A 13,938-nucleotide genomic window follows, 5' to 3' on the forward strand; every position below is an offset into this window, starting at 1 on the left:
ATCACGTATATAAATAAAATATTTTCAAATTGTTAAAAATTGATGAGGACATAAATCCGTTCAGTCATTTGCAAGAGGACCAAGTGAGCACTCGAGGCCTTCTAAAGGACTCGGGAGGATGCAATGGGTTTAACGTGTATCATCCCGAAGCGAAACATGATAGACGAGGGCGATTTTAGGTCCCAGGTTGTCGAATTGTCCATATTCTGACTCAATAGAATGTTTTGAGGGGCCGATCTCAATTAGGTCAGCGATCCCAATTATTGTTAGGTGTCTCCTTCATTGAATTTGAATTCTTATATCTTCTTCCAATCCCACCTTATTTCATTTGTTAAAATTTACAAGTTTGCCATTATGTTATATTACCGTTATGCACTTTCTTTTTTCCTTTTTGTCCCTTACAAGTTATGTTTTAGTTGGTTAACTCTTAAGGTTTTTATGTATTTTTCTTCCTCGGGTTTGTGAATTGTGAATTGTAAGAATAAAAAATCTAAAAACTTATATGGAGGTCCAAGTTCATCCCTTTTATAAATGTGGAAACTTTTTAAATTCTTACAAGTTTAGCTTGTGAATTGCTTTTATGGTTAAAACAAACATATAATTTCTCTCAATCACTTTTTGCACCAGTTGGTAGTAGAGCTAATCATTTTCTAACACAAAACTTCTTTAGTATGGTTCAACCAATAACTTTTCAAGAACAAATAGAGACATATGATAAGAAGCTTGAAGATTTGAAGATTTGAAGCAAGAATTGAGACTCTCCACAATAGAATCAAACTAAGCTATTACACAAGACATGAGGGGTTCCATGGAGCAAATAAGGGTGAAGTTTCAAGACATGCTTTAACAAGCCTTTGAGCAAAATTGAAAAGGAGAAGATGAAGGTCCTCTATAGCACTACGACGATAACCCATTCAGACGACGGTTAAAAACTGTCGTCCCAAAGAATATGAAACTGTCACGAGGTTCGCTGCCGTCTGTTTATATTTCCGATGACGGATGTCTTCTGTCATTTGAAATAACCTTACATGACATCAGTCTATTGATACACTGTCATCTTACTCATTTTCTGATGACGACATATTTATTATTCATGTCACTTATATGACCCTTGAATGACACCCTACTAAAAAAATTTCAAAAAAATTATGGAAAATTAGCTTCTTGGTTAAAGTGATGACAGTTTGGATATTGATTTATGTCGTTATAGCGTGTTTCAGATGACATAGATCTTGATCAATTATGTCAATGGATTTTTTTCCAGATGACAGATTTTATTAATCATTTGTCTTTCTATTTTTGTTTAGATGAATTTTTTTTAATTCAATGTAGCTCATTGCTTTTCTTCTTTGCCTGGTATTTTAATGAAAGGGTTTCTGATTTTTATTCAGATTGGCATAGAAGCCAATCCATGTTTTTACCTGAATTTGGCATTGAAGGTAGAGTCTCAATTGAGCATGAGGAGTCGAGAGAGCTATAGGAAGATTTTTTTTTGGGGGGGGGGGGGGGGTTAAGAGTAGTACTCTCACTTTAGATCAATTGGAGTCAATAGATAAAGAGAAGCAAATTGCAAGTCTTAGAGTTCCAATGCTGGGAAGATTCTTATAGGAGATGGAAGGCAATGTAGGGGAGCCCCACCTCCACCTAGAAACAATAATCTTTATGCTAGGTCGACATCCCTCAAATGTTTTCGATGCAATGAACCAAGCCATATATCTAATGAAAGTCCAAAACGGAGGAACACCAACATGGTAATTTATAGAGATAATGATGAAAAAGATGATGGGGCTTTATTGTGACCTATTTGTGAGTGGTTTCCTCGGGGATGAACATACCATTCATGTGGTGAAGCGGATGTTAATATCTAGTGTGCAAGATCATGACCCAATACATCAATTATTTAGAACTCGGTGCTTAATTCTTAGGAGGACGTGTGAGGTGATCATTGATAGGGGAAGCTAAGAGAATATCATTAGTTGAGCCGCTTTGAGTAAGTTTGGTTTGGTATGGTACCCGAACCATATCGTGGACCACATCGGATTGGTTGGATCAAAGATGTTGAGAAGCTTCAAGTTACTCATCGATGTAAATTTCCCATCTCTATAGGGAGCTTATAACGATAAACTTATGTGAGTTGTATATGAAATGTATGCTTGTCATTTGCTCCTAAGGCTTTGGAAATTGGATCGAGATAAGACACATGCAGGAAGAAGAAACACATATAAAATATTCAAGGATGGATCCAATACATATCTTTACACCATTGATGGGTTCCTCTAGTGAGGAGAGGAAGGCCACTTTGATCGTTTGTCCAACTCGGGAATCGATGTCGAAAGAAGATATAGCGAGTAATTAAGTTCATGAGTTGACGGAAAAAACTAACTCGATACAAGTAAGAGCAATTATTGGAGGGAATGAAAAGGTGGAAACTAACAAGCTACTACTTTTGAAAGGCAAGGCACACCAACCTCATTTGATTCCATGTGATAGTTTTTCTAAGCTTCCTCATCAGGAAATGAGCTTTACGAAGAAGAGTAGAAACTCCCAGTGATGCCTTTTAGTATGAATAATGACACATGTAGGCGATTGTTGAATCAAGTTCTCCACCTAGTAATTTTGAAACTTGTTGTCATGTATTTTGTTGACTTACTTATGTTGAGAATTATGATTGCTTTGTTGAGGGAGCACCAACTTTATGCCCCTAGTATGAAGTAACATTTTTTTTTAAGGAGGAGCTTGATATTCTTGAGGTGTGTCAAGGATGGGCTTGGTATCCGGGTCAATTAGAAGAATGTTAAAGAGAACCGGGGTCGACCTACACAAAGTCATGTTGGAACTATATAGTGAAATTTATTGCAATATGGACCTTCTATAAGGTTTTAACCCGAGGTTTGATAACCATAAAGGATTCAAGTGGGAAGAGTAGCACATAACTACATTCATGCCTAATAATGAGACATTGTACTTGACACTAATTCCAAATTTTGACAAATTGTTGAAGGTTAAAGGAAAAACTATCAAACTTAAAGTTGAGGAGGTAACTTTTGGGTACATGGAAAAAATGAAGTTTGTAAGAACACCTAAGAGAAATCCACACTTTTTAACTATCCTACACAAGATGTGGGCCCAAATACTTTCAAGAAAGAGAGAATGACGAAGACATAAATTTGTTCAACCCTTTTCCAATAAGACCAAGTGAGCATTCTTGGTGTTCTAGAGGATGCGAGGTGTTTAATGTGCATCGAAGGAGCATCAGGAAGCGAAAGGGAACATATAGGAGCAATTTTAGGCCATGGGTCGCCGACTCGCCCACATTCTGCCTCTCGATAGAAAGTGTTGTGGTCGCCAACCTCAACTGTTGGTGCACGTTTTCATGCCCAACCATAAGGTCCCCATTTTCTTTTTGAATTTGAATTCTTATATCTTATTACAGTCCCCACCTTATTTAATTTCATTTACTGAAATTTACAAATTTTTCATTATATTATATTTATAGTTATTCCTTTCATTTTTCATTTTTCCTTCTACCCATTAAGTTATGTTCTACTTGATAATTTGCGAAGATTTTTATGTATTTTTCTTCCAAGGGTAAAAGGGTACTTAAACCCCTTAAGAATTGTAAAAGTAACTTTTTATCAATAAAAAAAATATAAAAACTCATATGGAGGCTAGGGTTCACCTTTTTTATAAATCAAAGATTTTCTAATTTTCTACAAGTTTAGCTTGTGAATTGCTATGTTTGTTTAGGGTTAAACAAACACCATTTTCTCAATTCATTTTATTATCAGTTGATATTAGAGCCAATCGTTTTCTAACCTGATTTTTTTTTTGGTATGGTTAAACTAAGAAATTCTCAAGAACAAATAGAGGCCTATAAAAAAAAGGTTGAAGATTTGAGGCAAGAGTTGAGGCTCTCCATAGCAGAATCAAGCCAAGCTATTAGGCAAGACACGTGGGCTGCAATTGAGCAAATAAGTGCAGAGTTTCAAGACATGCTTTAACAAGTCTTTGAGCGGAATCGAAGAGGAGAAAATAAGGTCCTCTACTGCCACCACCTCCACCTCCATCACATCCATTAAGAAGGGAGCCAAGCACCTCATTTCAACCATCTCGAACCCCTAGATGCCAAAAAAATCATATGGTAAAGAAACTGAATCTTAATCCTTTCTATGACTTGATAGTTAGAATGAGGAAGTTGAGTATGAGAATGTGTGCGAGCATAATGAATCTAAAGTAGACAGAGAGAGTTGTAGTTTGTGAGGAGAAATCCATATGGTAGAAAAGTGTTTTATAAAAGTGAACGACCTCAAAATGACTGATGATGATATCAAAATAAAAAAAATCCATGAATTAATAACTTTTTATTTTTCAAATCACCATTTTCGGAGATTTCTTTTTCTAAACAACAATTTTCTCTCTCCTAGCTAATAAACACCTAAACGATCTCAAAAAAAATAAAATCAAGAATTAAAATTAATTAGAATATCATTTACATTAGTCCTACGATAAATGATTACTTACCATTGGAGTAGTTGTGAGTAAACGAACTTCAAAAGTAATGCATAAATTGAATGAACTACCTTTTTAATTTTAGTAAGACCAAATTTATGACTTAATTGTATTATTAAGTATAAGAAACAAGCCAAGTTACCAACAAAGTTATCAATCAGCAACATGATAGTATGGAGTCTTACAATACAAAACAACTCAAAATTTTATTAAAATAACTCCTTTTCCTCTACTAAAGGAAAAAAGAAAGAAAAAAGCAGAATAGTCTACTGAATGATTGGAAACCCCAAAAGTGATATGATATCATTTCTTTTTCTCTCTATGACCCTGTTGCAGGCTATCCCTAACTTTGTAGTTCTTTTTTCTTTTGGACAATAAAAAATAAATAAATATAAAAAGGAGAGGTCCAAAAAAGAAAGAAAGAAAAAATGATCAAGAAAAATCTTGAAGAGGAAGTTGAGTAAAATGAGAACTTTGAAGAGCTTGTTGAAGCAAATGATGATCATCCCATGAATCTCTGTATGTTTCCAAGTTTGCTTCTGCATTTACTAATGCTGATATGCACAATTCCTTCCTCCATTCTTCTAAATGTGGGAATCCAACATTGTCCCCATATCTATCACAGTACTGCAAAATATAATTTACTTTTATTTTAGCTTCAATTCCAAGTCATATCAATCTCACACTGCTCCATCTTTATAAAGCTTTTGACTCACAGAAAGAAAGTTATACGACAAAGTCTGCCCTTTACAGCTCATGGCATTTTTATAAGGACCTTTTATGTAACTTGTCCCCATTTTGCCCAACCTGGTTAACTAACCTATAATTGTATTTCTTCTTTTTAATATAATATTGGAATAAAGAAAAAACATCACCAAACTCCTCATCTTTTGTATGTTCATACATCAAGCTCTACTCTTTCAATCAATTATAATCACACACATTAAAATTGTTTGGTCAAGTAGTATATGTATATGTCATTAAACAAATTTAAAAAATTGCATATGTTACCTCAAAATCTGCAATGTCATGAGTATTATGCTTAGGAATAGAAGCAGAATCCCTAGATTGATAAAATTGTTTAATGGACAACATCATATCATCCCATGATGGCAATCTTCTCTTTCCAGACAACAGTTGAGCTATCCATATTGCTTGTGACTCAAAGAAAGGGAACCCTATGATCTGCATTTCAATTATTCATTTCTCAAATACAAAAAAGAAATTAAAATACGGATTGTGAAAAACACTAGATTGAATCGAATATCCCGAGAAAAAGATTTGACATTGTACTAAAAATATTTATTCGAATATTCAGTCCAATATAGTATTTTTAATAGGAAGAATGAGTAGAAATACCTTTCTAGGTATGCCAATAAAAGAAAGAGAAGGAGCAAGAGAAGGAGGGAAGGTATGCTCATACAAAGGTCCCACTCTATCATCATCCACAACCACTATTCCTTTGGTGTCAAGAAATGGGAATGCATATGTATACCTACACCATAGTATATATAATTATTATTCATGTATTGATTCTGCAACAAGAAATGACTAAATTAGTGTTACAAGATTTGCACCCCCAAACAAATGATACATGTCCCACCCAGCCATGACTGATGATGATCATCTAATCACCACACTTTTCACATTGGAAATCTCCTACTTCACTTAATTAATGCTTCCAAATAATTCTAAGTATTTCTTAATTAGACTTTTCAATTATTATACCCTGTGCAGTACAGAATAGTATCAGCAATGACTTGAGTCCCATCTGCAAAAACAACCCTCCCATCTTCTTCAAGGGATTCTATCTGCAAAATTAATGTTACTTATTTTTATTATTATGATCAGATCAGATGTTAATTAAATATACAAAGTTAATTGAATATAAACCTGAGGACAAAGATGCAAGTTTTGATGTTTAGCAATGACTTTAGATAGGCCAGGGGAGACATCAAGAGATTTAGAACTTAGGTGTATTTCCTTTGCCACTTCAACAAGTTCCATTGATATATCTTGTCCACTTAATGAATTCCCTATAATCACTACCACCTGCGCATTTTGAATAATTAAATCTCAACTATTAATTTTGTAACTCGTTGATTTAATTATGTAAATACCTCGTCGCGATATGGCTCAGGAACCCTGTAAACGTGACTGTGCATTTGCTTCCTCTTCCATTTATCCATTCCTACAATAAGAAAGTGATTGAATCTGTTAATTAATCTAAACTCAGAAAAAGTTCGTTTTTTTACAGAAATGAATGTACCTTTAATAGTAGGCAACTTAGGATGAGAATAATGACCAGTAGCCACAACAATTGCATCAAAAACCTCTTCAAGAACACATTTGTCATTTTTTATATTTCTACTTTTCACAACCCATTTGAAATCACCCCTAAACTCATTTTCATAATCCAAAATTCCCACATAATCTACCCTACAATTAAACCTAATTAATTCCCTTAATCCAAAATGATCACAGAAATCCTTAAGGTACAGCCAAAGTTCTTTATGGCCAGGAAATCTTCTCATATCTCTACCTTTCTTAATCAAAAAAGGGAAATCAGAGTAACCCATAATTTCCCTAGGGGATACTAATCTAAGAGATGCATAAATGCTACTATGCACCTGTAAAAACTTATTCCTCCCAAGACAATCCTCATTTTCTACCTTAGAATCATATAACCATTGCCCTCCAACTTCATGTTTTTGCTCTATTACAACCACTTTATGACCTTCTTTTCTCAGCTCTCTCGCCGCCACTAGCCCTGCCGGTCCGGCACCGATCACGCAGACCTTCTTAGATGGGATTAAGTCAGAGACCATTGTGGGTATGGAGTGCTGGTTTTTGTATGAAATGTGCATGTTTTAGGTGATTATATATGTGGGGTTTTTATAGTTGAAATCTACCAACTATTCAATTTGTAGTACCAAAAAAAAAAAAAGATTGATAAATTAATAATGGTTGAAGAAAGTGATGGTTTGCTGGCTAGGAGACACGTGATAATTACCATGATGCATTTTGGAATTCTTTTTTTGGGTTATTTTGATGTTTAAACTAGGAAAAAAACATGTTGACCTAATCTTGTATGTTTTTGGTAATTAAAGCTTGAAGTAAAGTCATGAATCCACAAGTGATCTCTAGTGAATCCATAAGTATCACTTGAAAAGTTTCTCAGGCTGAATGCGATGCACTTGGCATGGATGGTAATCAATTTACGTGAGGACAACTCTCACCAATTCTTCCCAACACATCTATCCAATGCTCAATGTATATAATTACTTTGTTAATTAATGACAAATTAATACATATATAACAACCAAATACACCATTATGTATATATTTTTTCCATCAATACTAATATTAAATAAAAATTCTAGTAATAATAATATTTGTTGGAATATTTGACCCTAACGTTCGGTAAAGTACAAATTTGACTTCAACGTATAAAATAGTCCAAATTTAACCAAATGTATTTAAGCAAGATCAATTTTAGCCTTACATTACGGAAATTTTGAAAAAACTAGTTTCACTATTATTTAACTATCATATTAGACTTTTCAAATATCAATTACGGCTAAGATATTTAATATATCACCAATACAGTTATAAATAATCAATAAAAAAATGTATAAAACTGTTCCAATTTATCGACAAACTTTTCGGGAAGGTCTAATATGACAGTTAAATAATAGTCAAAAGCCTTTTTAAATTTTCGACAACACAAGCTAAACTTGATCTTACTTGAAAACATTGTAGTAAAATTTGCTAGGGTCAAACTTTTGAACTCCGCCCCATTTATATCCCTAATTATTGCTATTAATATATATTATTAACACGTAACTATAATAAGATAATATGATATAATTTAGTATTTTTAAATTTTATTTGTGTTTGTTTGATTTACTAAAACAGTCCCTGTGGTTTAAAACTTTGAAAATAGGGGTTCTATATTTTGTGCAATTTATAAACTCAGTTAGCGGCGAATACATGATTGGTCCGTCAGAACGGTCAAAATTTTTATACGTGAGTGCGTAAAAAAATCGGTAAAGCGAACTTGCTCAAATTTTTTCCGTATATATGTACATGTTATAATCTGAGTGATCCAAAACTAACATACCACTATAAAACTTTTCAAAATTAAGCACCGCCCCATTTATATCCCTTATTATTTCTATTAATTTATATTATTAACACGTAACTACAATAAGGCAATAAGATATAATTTATAAACTTTAATTATATAATTTAGAGTTTTTAAATTTTATTTGTGTGTGGTTGATTTATATAAAAAAAAATAGTTCCCATGGTTTAAAACTTTGAAAATAGGGGTGATGTGTTTTGTGCAATTTATAAACTCAGTCAGTGGTGAATACATGATTGGTTCGTTGGAATGGTCAATTTTACATGTGCGTATGTAAAAAAAATTGCTAAAGCAAACTTGCTCAAATTATTTTCATATATGTACATGTTATAATCTGAGTGATCCAGAACTAACGTACCACTGTAAAACTTCTCAAAATCAACTAGATTTGGATTACAATAGTACACTACAAGAAAATTGCTTTTTGGCAACAAGTTTTGGCAACAAAAAAAAAGTTGTTTTAAACAGGAGGCCAAAAATTACACTACAACAAAATTACAATACGTATGATTGAGTCGTTTTAAACAAACTTAGAAAAGTTTATCACATATCATATATTAATCAAGTTGGATTTGTAATTAAATACAAGCTCAATGAGTTAATTAACCATTTTAAACCTTATTTTTTTTTAGAAACAGGAGGCTGAAACCATCTATGGTATGAGTGGTTCTAACGGCCTGAGAGGCCTGAACCTTCCAGGCCCCCTTATCTCTGCTCCTGAACATAGTTATTCTGTCAAAAATTATTGTTGTGACTATTTACCTCGAAATGAGCAATTTTGAGCAATTGAAAAGACTCATTTTTGTAAATTACTTAAAATACAAGATCTGTATTTACAAATTAACTAAACTACAAGTATTGTTTAATTGAAAGTGACTCACATATCCTTTAACTGCAAATTTTACAAACCACGAAACTTCTATTTGCAACAATATATAACTATTTTTTGCAAAATCGGCCAAACTATAAGATCTATTTTTGTATTTTAATTAAAATTTGTTAATATTGAATTTGCTATGTTTGTATTTCATAATGTAATTACTCAATATCTAAATTTATGTTTTTATATATTTTGGAAAAAAATTATAAATAATTTTTTCATATTTAAAAAAAATTAATTTTCTCCTCCCTTTTAAAGGAAAGAGAGTTGAAAAGTGGCTTCATGAAGCCACTAGAGTCCCTTGTTTTTTCTTCATTACGGTGCATTGCACACCGTAATAGTACTTTTATTTTTTAAATAGGGTTTAAAAACAACCTATTTCAAAGAAATATTTCCTAATCAATACCATATTATAGTTTCTCCAAAGAGCACCAAATTGGTATTTAACCCATCATTTTTTGGATTCACGTTTCTAGGTATCAATTTAGTTCGTTCTTCTAAGTAACGTAACCGGTTTATATGCGATGGGTATCAATTTGGATCCGTTTTTCTGGATATGCTAACCGATTTAAGTTTTCTAGATATCAATTGGGACTGTTTTTCTGGGTAACGTCTTTGTTCTCTGCATTAATTCTTGTCGTTTTCTGCATTTATTCTTACGGTTTTCGTTCTCTGCATTTATTCTTATCGTTTTCATTCTCTACATTTATTCTTGCCGTTTTCTGCATTTATTCTTACCGTTTTCTTTCTCTACATTTATTCTTGTGGTTTGTGTTTCCAAATCCAATAAATCTATTAGCCACACATAGTATGTGTAAGATTCAAGAACAAAGGAAAATAAAAATATTGAAATCTCTCTTTCCCCGTAGTACCACTCTCTATCTATACTTCTCTTCAATTCATCGTCACTATCTTTTTCTTTGTAACCTTTTCTTATAGAGACATACAAAAGAAATCTATCAATTTTTACCCTTTCTTACTATCAATTTCAAGATTTCCATTTTCATTCTACTCTCAATATACATATAAGCTAAGCTTTATTTCTATGTATCTTCCTTTCCTTTCCTTTCCTTTCCTTTCTATATGTTCTTCTGTCACTCTTTTGTTGATGGTTTGCTTGGTAATCAACAATTTAATATCCAAACCAACTCTACCAAGGCTATGCCTTTATCTATTAAAAAGGACCAGGTAATGTCTTTTGCTCTTGAATCAGAGAGACCTCGGGATCAGGTCCATCGAAAATTATGAATTGTGTAAACTAGAACTGTTGGGTCTGGACAACTCTCGAGCAGTTCACGCGTTGGGAGAGCTGTTGAAGGCTTATAGTCCGAGTATCGTTTTATTAATTAAATTTACCATACCCTATGCATATTTTTATTTTCATTTATTTAAAATAAATGTAAAATTCCAAAATATCAAATTTACCAAATAAACAAAATATTATTTTATCAATTGTTTAGTTTCACAAATCTCATTTGTTAATTACTCGAAGCATAAAAACTATTAATCTCATCTTTAACGTTTAATATTTTTATATATGAAATAACGGATTTAACGTTTGCTCTGATAGCACGGAAGGAAAATAGTCAAACGTAGGCGCAATAGAAATATAATTTTTTTATTATCTATTTCCCTTTTCCAAGATTCGTAAACCGTTATTTCATATTAAAAGAGTTTAAATGTATATACCTTGATTGAAGAACTATCTACCGTTGCAAACAAAGAGCCAACATAGATAATCAAACATCTTTCATGAACAACAATAACCCAAAAGAAACACGTTCTTAATCAACCAATAATAGCAACCAAGTGTAGATTGCCTCTAACGATATCCACACGAACTAAGATACAGATGAACAAGAGAGGTAATTATTCAAGTAAAGTTTGAGAGAAAATTCTAGCCCTAAAATTTTGTGTTGGTCGAAATACACATATAGGAGGTATTTATATTTTGTTTCAATTCCTAATCATAGTCCAATTAGGTTAAAAAATAGTTAATTAGTATTCTAATCTCATTAGTTTTACTAATTAAATAAATAATGATAATTATTAATCTTATCTACATATAATATAAATATAATCAATAATTTTAATTCCAATCCCATTAGAATACTTATTTATGTTAGGATAATAATTAGATTTAACTAGTGTTATAATCATATTATATTTACTAATTAATATTACGAACATTATTAATTCACATAATTGATAATTCACAATTCTAATCAAATTAGAATTCATAGTTCCTGCTAATGAGAATTGGTCCGAGTGGTAAGGAGTTGAATCTCTGCTTTTTAGCTCTAATTGGTATGCGATCTATAAATTTCACTTTAAATCAGGCTATGCCTACCCTTACCTAAATTTTATTTCTATAAAAAAAAAGGAATTCATATCTTCTAATAGAATTATAATCCTTTAATTAATTTATCCATGACTATAATCAAATTACAATTATCCTATAAATCAAATAATTACTCCCACACTATAATTCAGCCCCCCTCATTTCTCACTCTAAAATTACCATTCCATCCTCCGACTATTATAGGCAGAACCGTAAACGAATCTGTAACTATGGAATATGTCAAGTATAATTCGATCTTTCATCAGTTATATCCTCAAACGACTTCGTAACTATGGAATATGTCAAGTTACATATATATTGAGACATTTGTCTTATTTGTCAAGGTAGAATTAACTCCGAATAGATAGGTTAAATAAAATCTCTATTTCTACTATTAACCTTATCACCTTACAAGGATGTTAATTCTCAACAAGAGGCCATGGATATATCTCCCATTTATTAGGAGCGACGAATGCTCAATCTAACATTAACTATCTTGCAATTACTTTATGTGATACCCAACATCTTCAAAGACACACTCCATTATCCAAAATCACTAATTAATGTTTATTTGATTAGGGTTAAGGTTTTATAAGTTAATCCTATGCTATAAATAGATAGCCACCTAACTCTAATTAAGGCTAATCCATAATAAACTCCATCCTCTCTGCGCCACCCTCTCTCTTTGTCTCAAAAGTCCGCTTTAGTTCATGGATCCATCATTTTTACCTCGAGACTAACATCCACGGATGATTCATGACTGGTGATACGAGATCGTAGTAGATCATACTCTTTCGTTGCCAATTAACTAAACGGGTTCTGTACTACAAGAGGTAATTCTTAAACCTGTGTTTATATTAAGATTATTTTATGGATAATCTCTTCATGAATTAATTCAAATAACTAGATTATTTTTTTTAGAATTAATAGATGTATAATTTGTTATTGATAGATAGTGGAACCTAGCTACCAAGAAAACTTTTACAATCTTTATTCAAGTTTTTTTTATGTTTTTTTCAAGTTTTTAGTCAAAAGATAAGATACATATTGTTTTTGTTTTTTCTTAATTGAATAACGCTTTTGATCTATCTACTACTATGGTGAGTTTGATCTCCTTTATATGGAGATTTTTGGGTTGACTATCTATATAGTATTATTAGTATGTCTCCTTTATGAATATTATCAAGTTTTCATTTGTAGAAACATATAAGATTTTTGTCTACTATTATATAGATTTGACTCATTGAAAGATCATGAAGTCAATCTTGGAGAAAGAGATTTTGAAGTCAATTCTAGGTGGAACGTGTTTTCTGTCGTTGTGCCAAAACTAGTTCAAACATTGTCTACTATTAATCTATCACGATTTATGAAATTGAAAATGCAGATTGAAGCTTGTCTTGTACTTCTAATTTGTAAATTTTTAATAACTTATATTTTTTTATTAAAGATTGGTTAGCGAGGAATGGTAAGCGGCGAACATCTCAGCTATGCTGGCACCCCCACCACAGACCAAAAAAAGTCCCGAACCAAATTTATTAAAAGAGTAAAAAAATGTCATAATACAAAAAGAAAGAAAAATAAAATGAAGCCAAAAAATTAGAGAAAAATAAAATGAAGCCAAAAAATTAGGAAAAGTGATAAACGCAACGTCCAACACGATCATGAAAAAAGACCAATCCACAAAAATCCGGGACAACATCCCACTAAGTCAATGTTGTTGTCGTCCGCCCATAATTTGCAAGCAAGTCCGCAACATGATTTTCTTCACAAAAAAAATATGACAAACCATAAAGCCACATAATCGATTTGATTTAAACAATTGAATCATTTTTGTCTAAGCATCCAAGGAATCGAACAAGATTTAGATTTGAACATTCGCACAACATACATTGAGTCGCTTTCAAGCTAAATTTTCTACCAACCTTTGCTGATAGCATGTCAATGGCTTAAACGGCAGCAGATAGTTCAGCAAGATAAGCAAATGAACTTTCAATCGGAAATACCTCCGTAACCCACAGGACTAGGAGCACCCGTGATAGAGGCATCAGTATTGATCTTAAT

General features: G+C 32.2%; 1 protein-coding gene across 1 annotated transcript; it reads right to left on the reverse strand.

Moving 5' to 3' along the window:
- Positions 1-4,696: 4,696 nt before the first annotated feature.
- On the reverse strand, positions 4,697-7,385 carry LOC136232628 (flavin-containing monooxygenase FMO GS-OX-like 9). The gene is made up of 7 exons (XM_066021881.1): positions 6,779-7,385; positions 6,630-6,700; positions 6,403-6,561; positions 6,238-6,320; positions 5,869-6,004; positions 5,521-5,694; positions 4,697-5,136 (listed from the first exon to the last, which is right to left on the reverse strand). Exons 1-7 carry the CDS (start codon positions 7,374-7,376, stop codon positions 4,942-4,944), a joined length of 1,416 nt encoding a protein of 471 aa, XP_065877953.1. The 5' UTR covers positions 7,377-7,385; the 3' UTR covers positions 4,697-4,941.
- Between the last annotated feature and the right edge of the window lie 6,553 nt (positions 7,386-13,938).

This window comes from Euphorbia lathyris, chromosome 1 (genome assembly GCF_963576675.1).
Source record: "Euphorbia lathyris chromosome 1, ddEupLath1.1, whole genome shotgun sequence".
Lineage (NCBI taxonomy): Eukaryota > Viridiplantae > Streptophyta > Magnoliopsida > Malpighiales > Euphorbiaceae > Euphorbia > Euphorbia lathyris.

What these genes read in the sequence shown, in the direction of transcription:
- LOC136232628 (XM_066021881.1), bottom strand. Translation starts at nt 7,376, where the DNA reads ATGCACATTTCATACAAAAACCAGCACTCCATACCCACAATGGTCTCT. An exon ending in CTGAGCCATATCGCGACGAG is followed by an intron (nt 6,562 to 6,629) that starts GTATTTACATAA and finishes CAAAATGCGCAG; the next exon opens with GTGGTAGTGATTATAGGGAA. An exon ending in ATGACATTGCAGATTTTGAG is followed by an intron (nt 5,137 to 5,520) that starts GTAACATATGCA and finishes TATATTTTGCAG; the next exon opens with TACTGTGATAGATATGGGGA.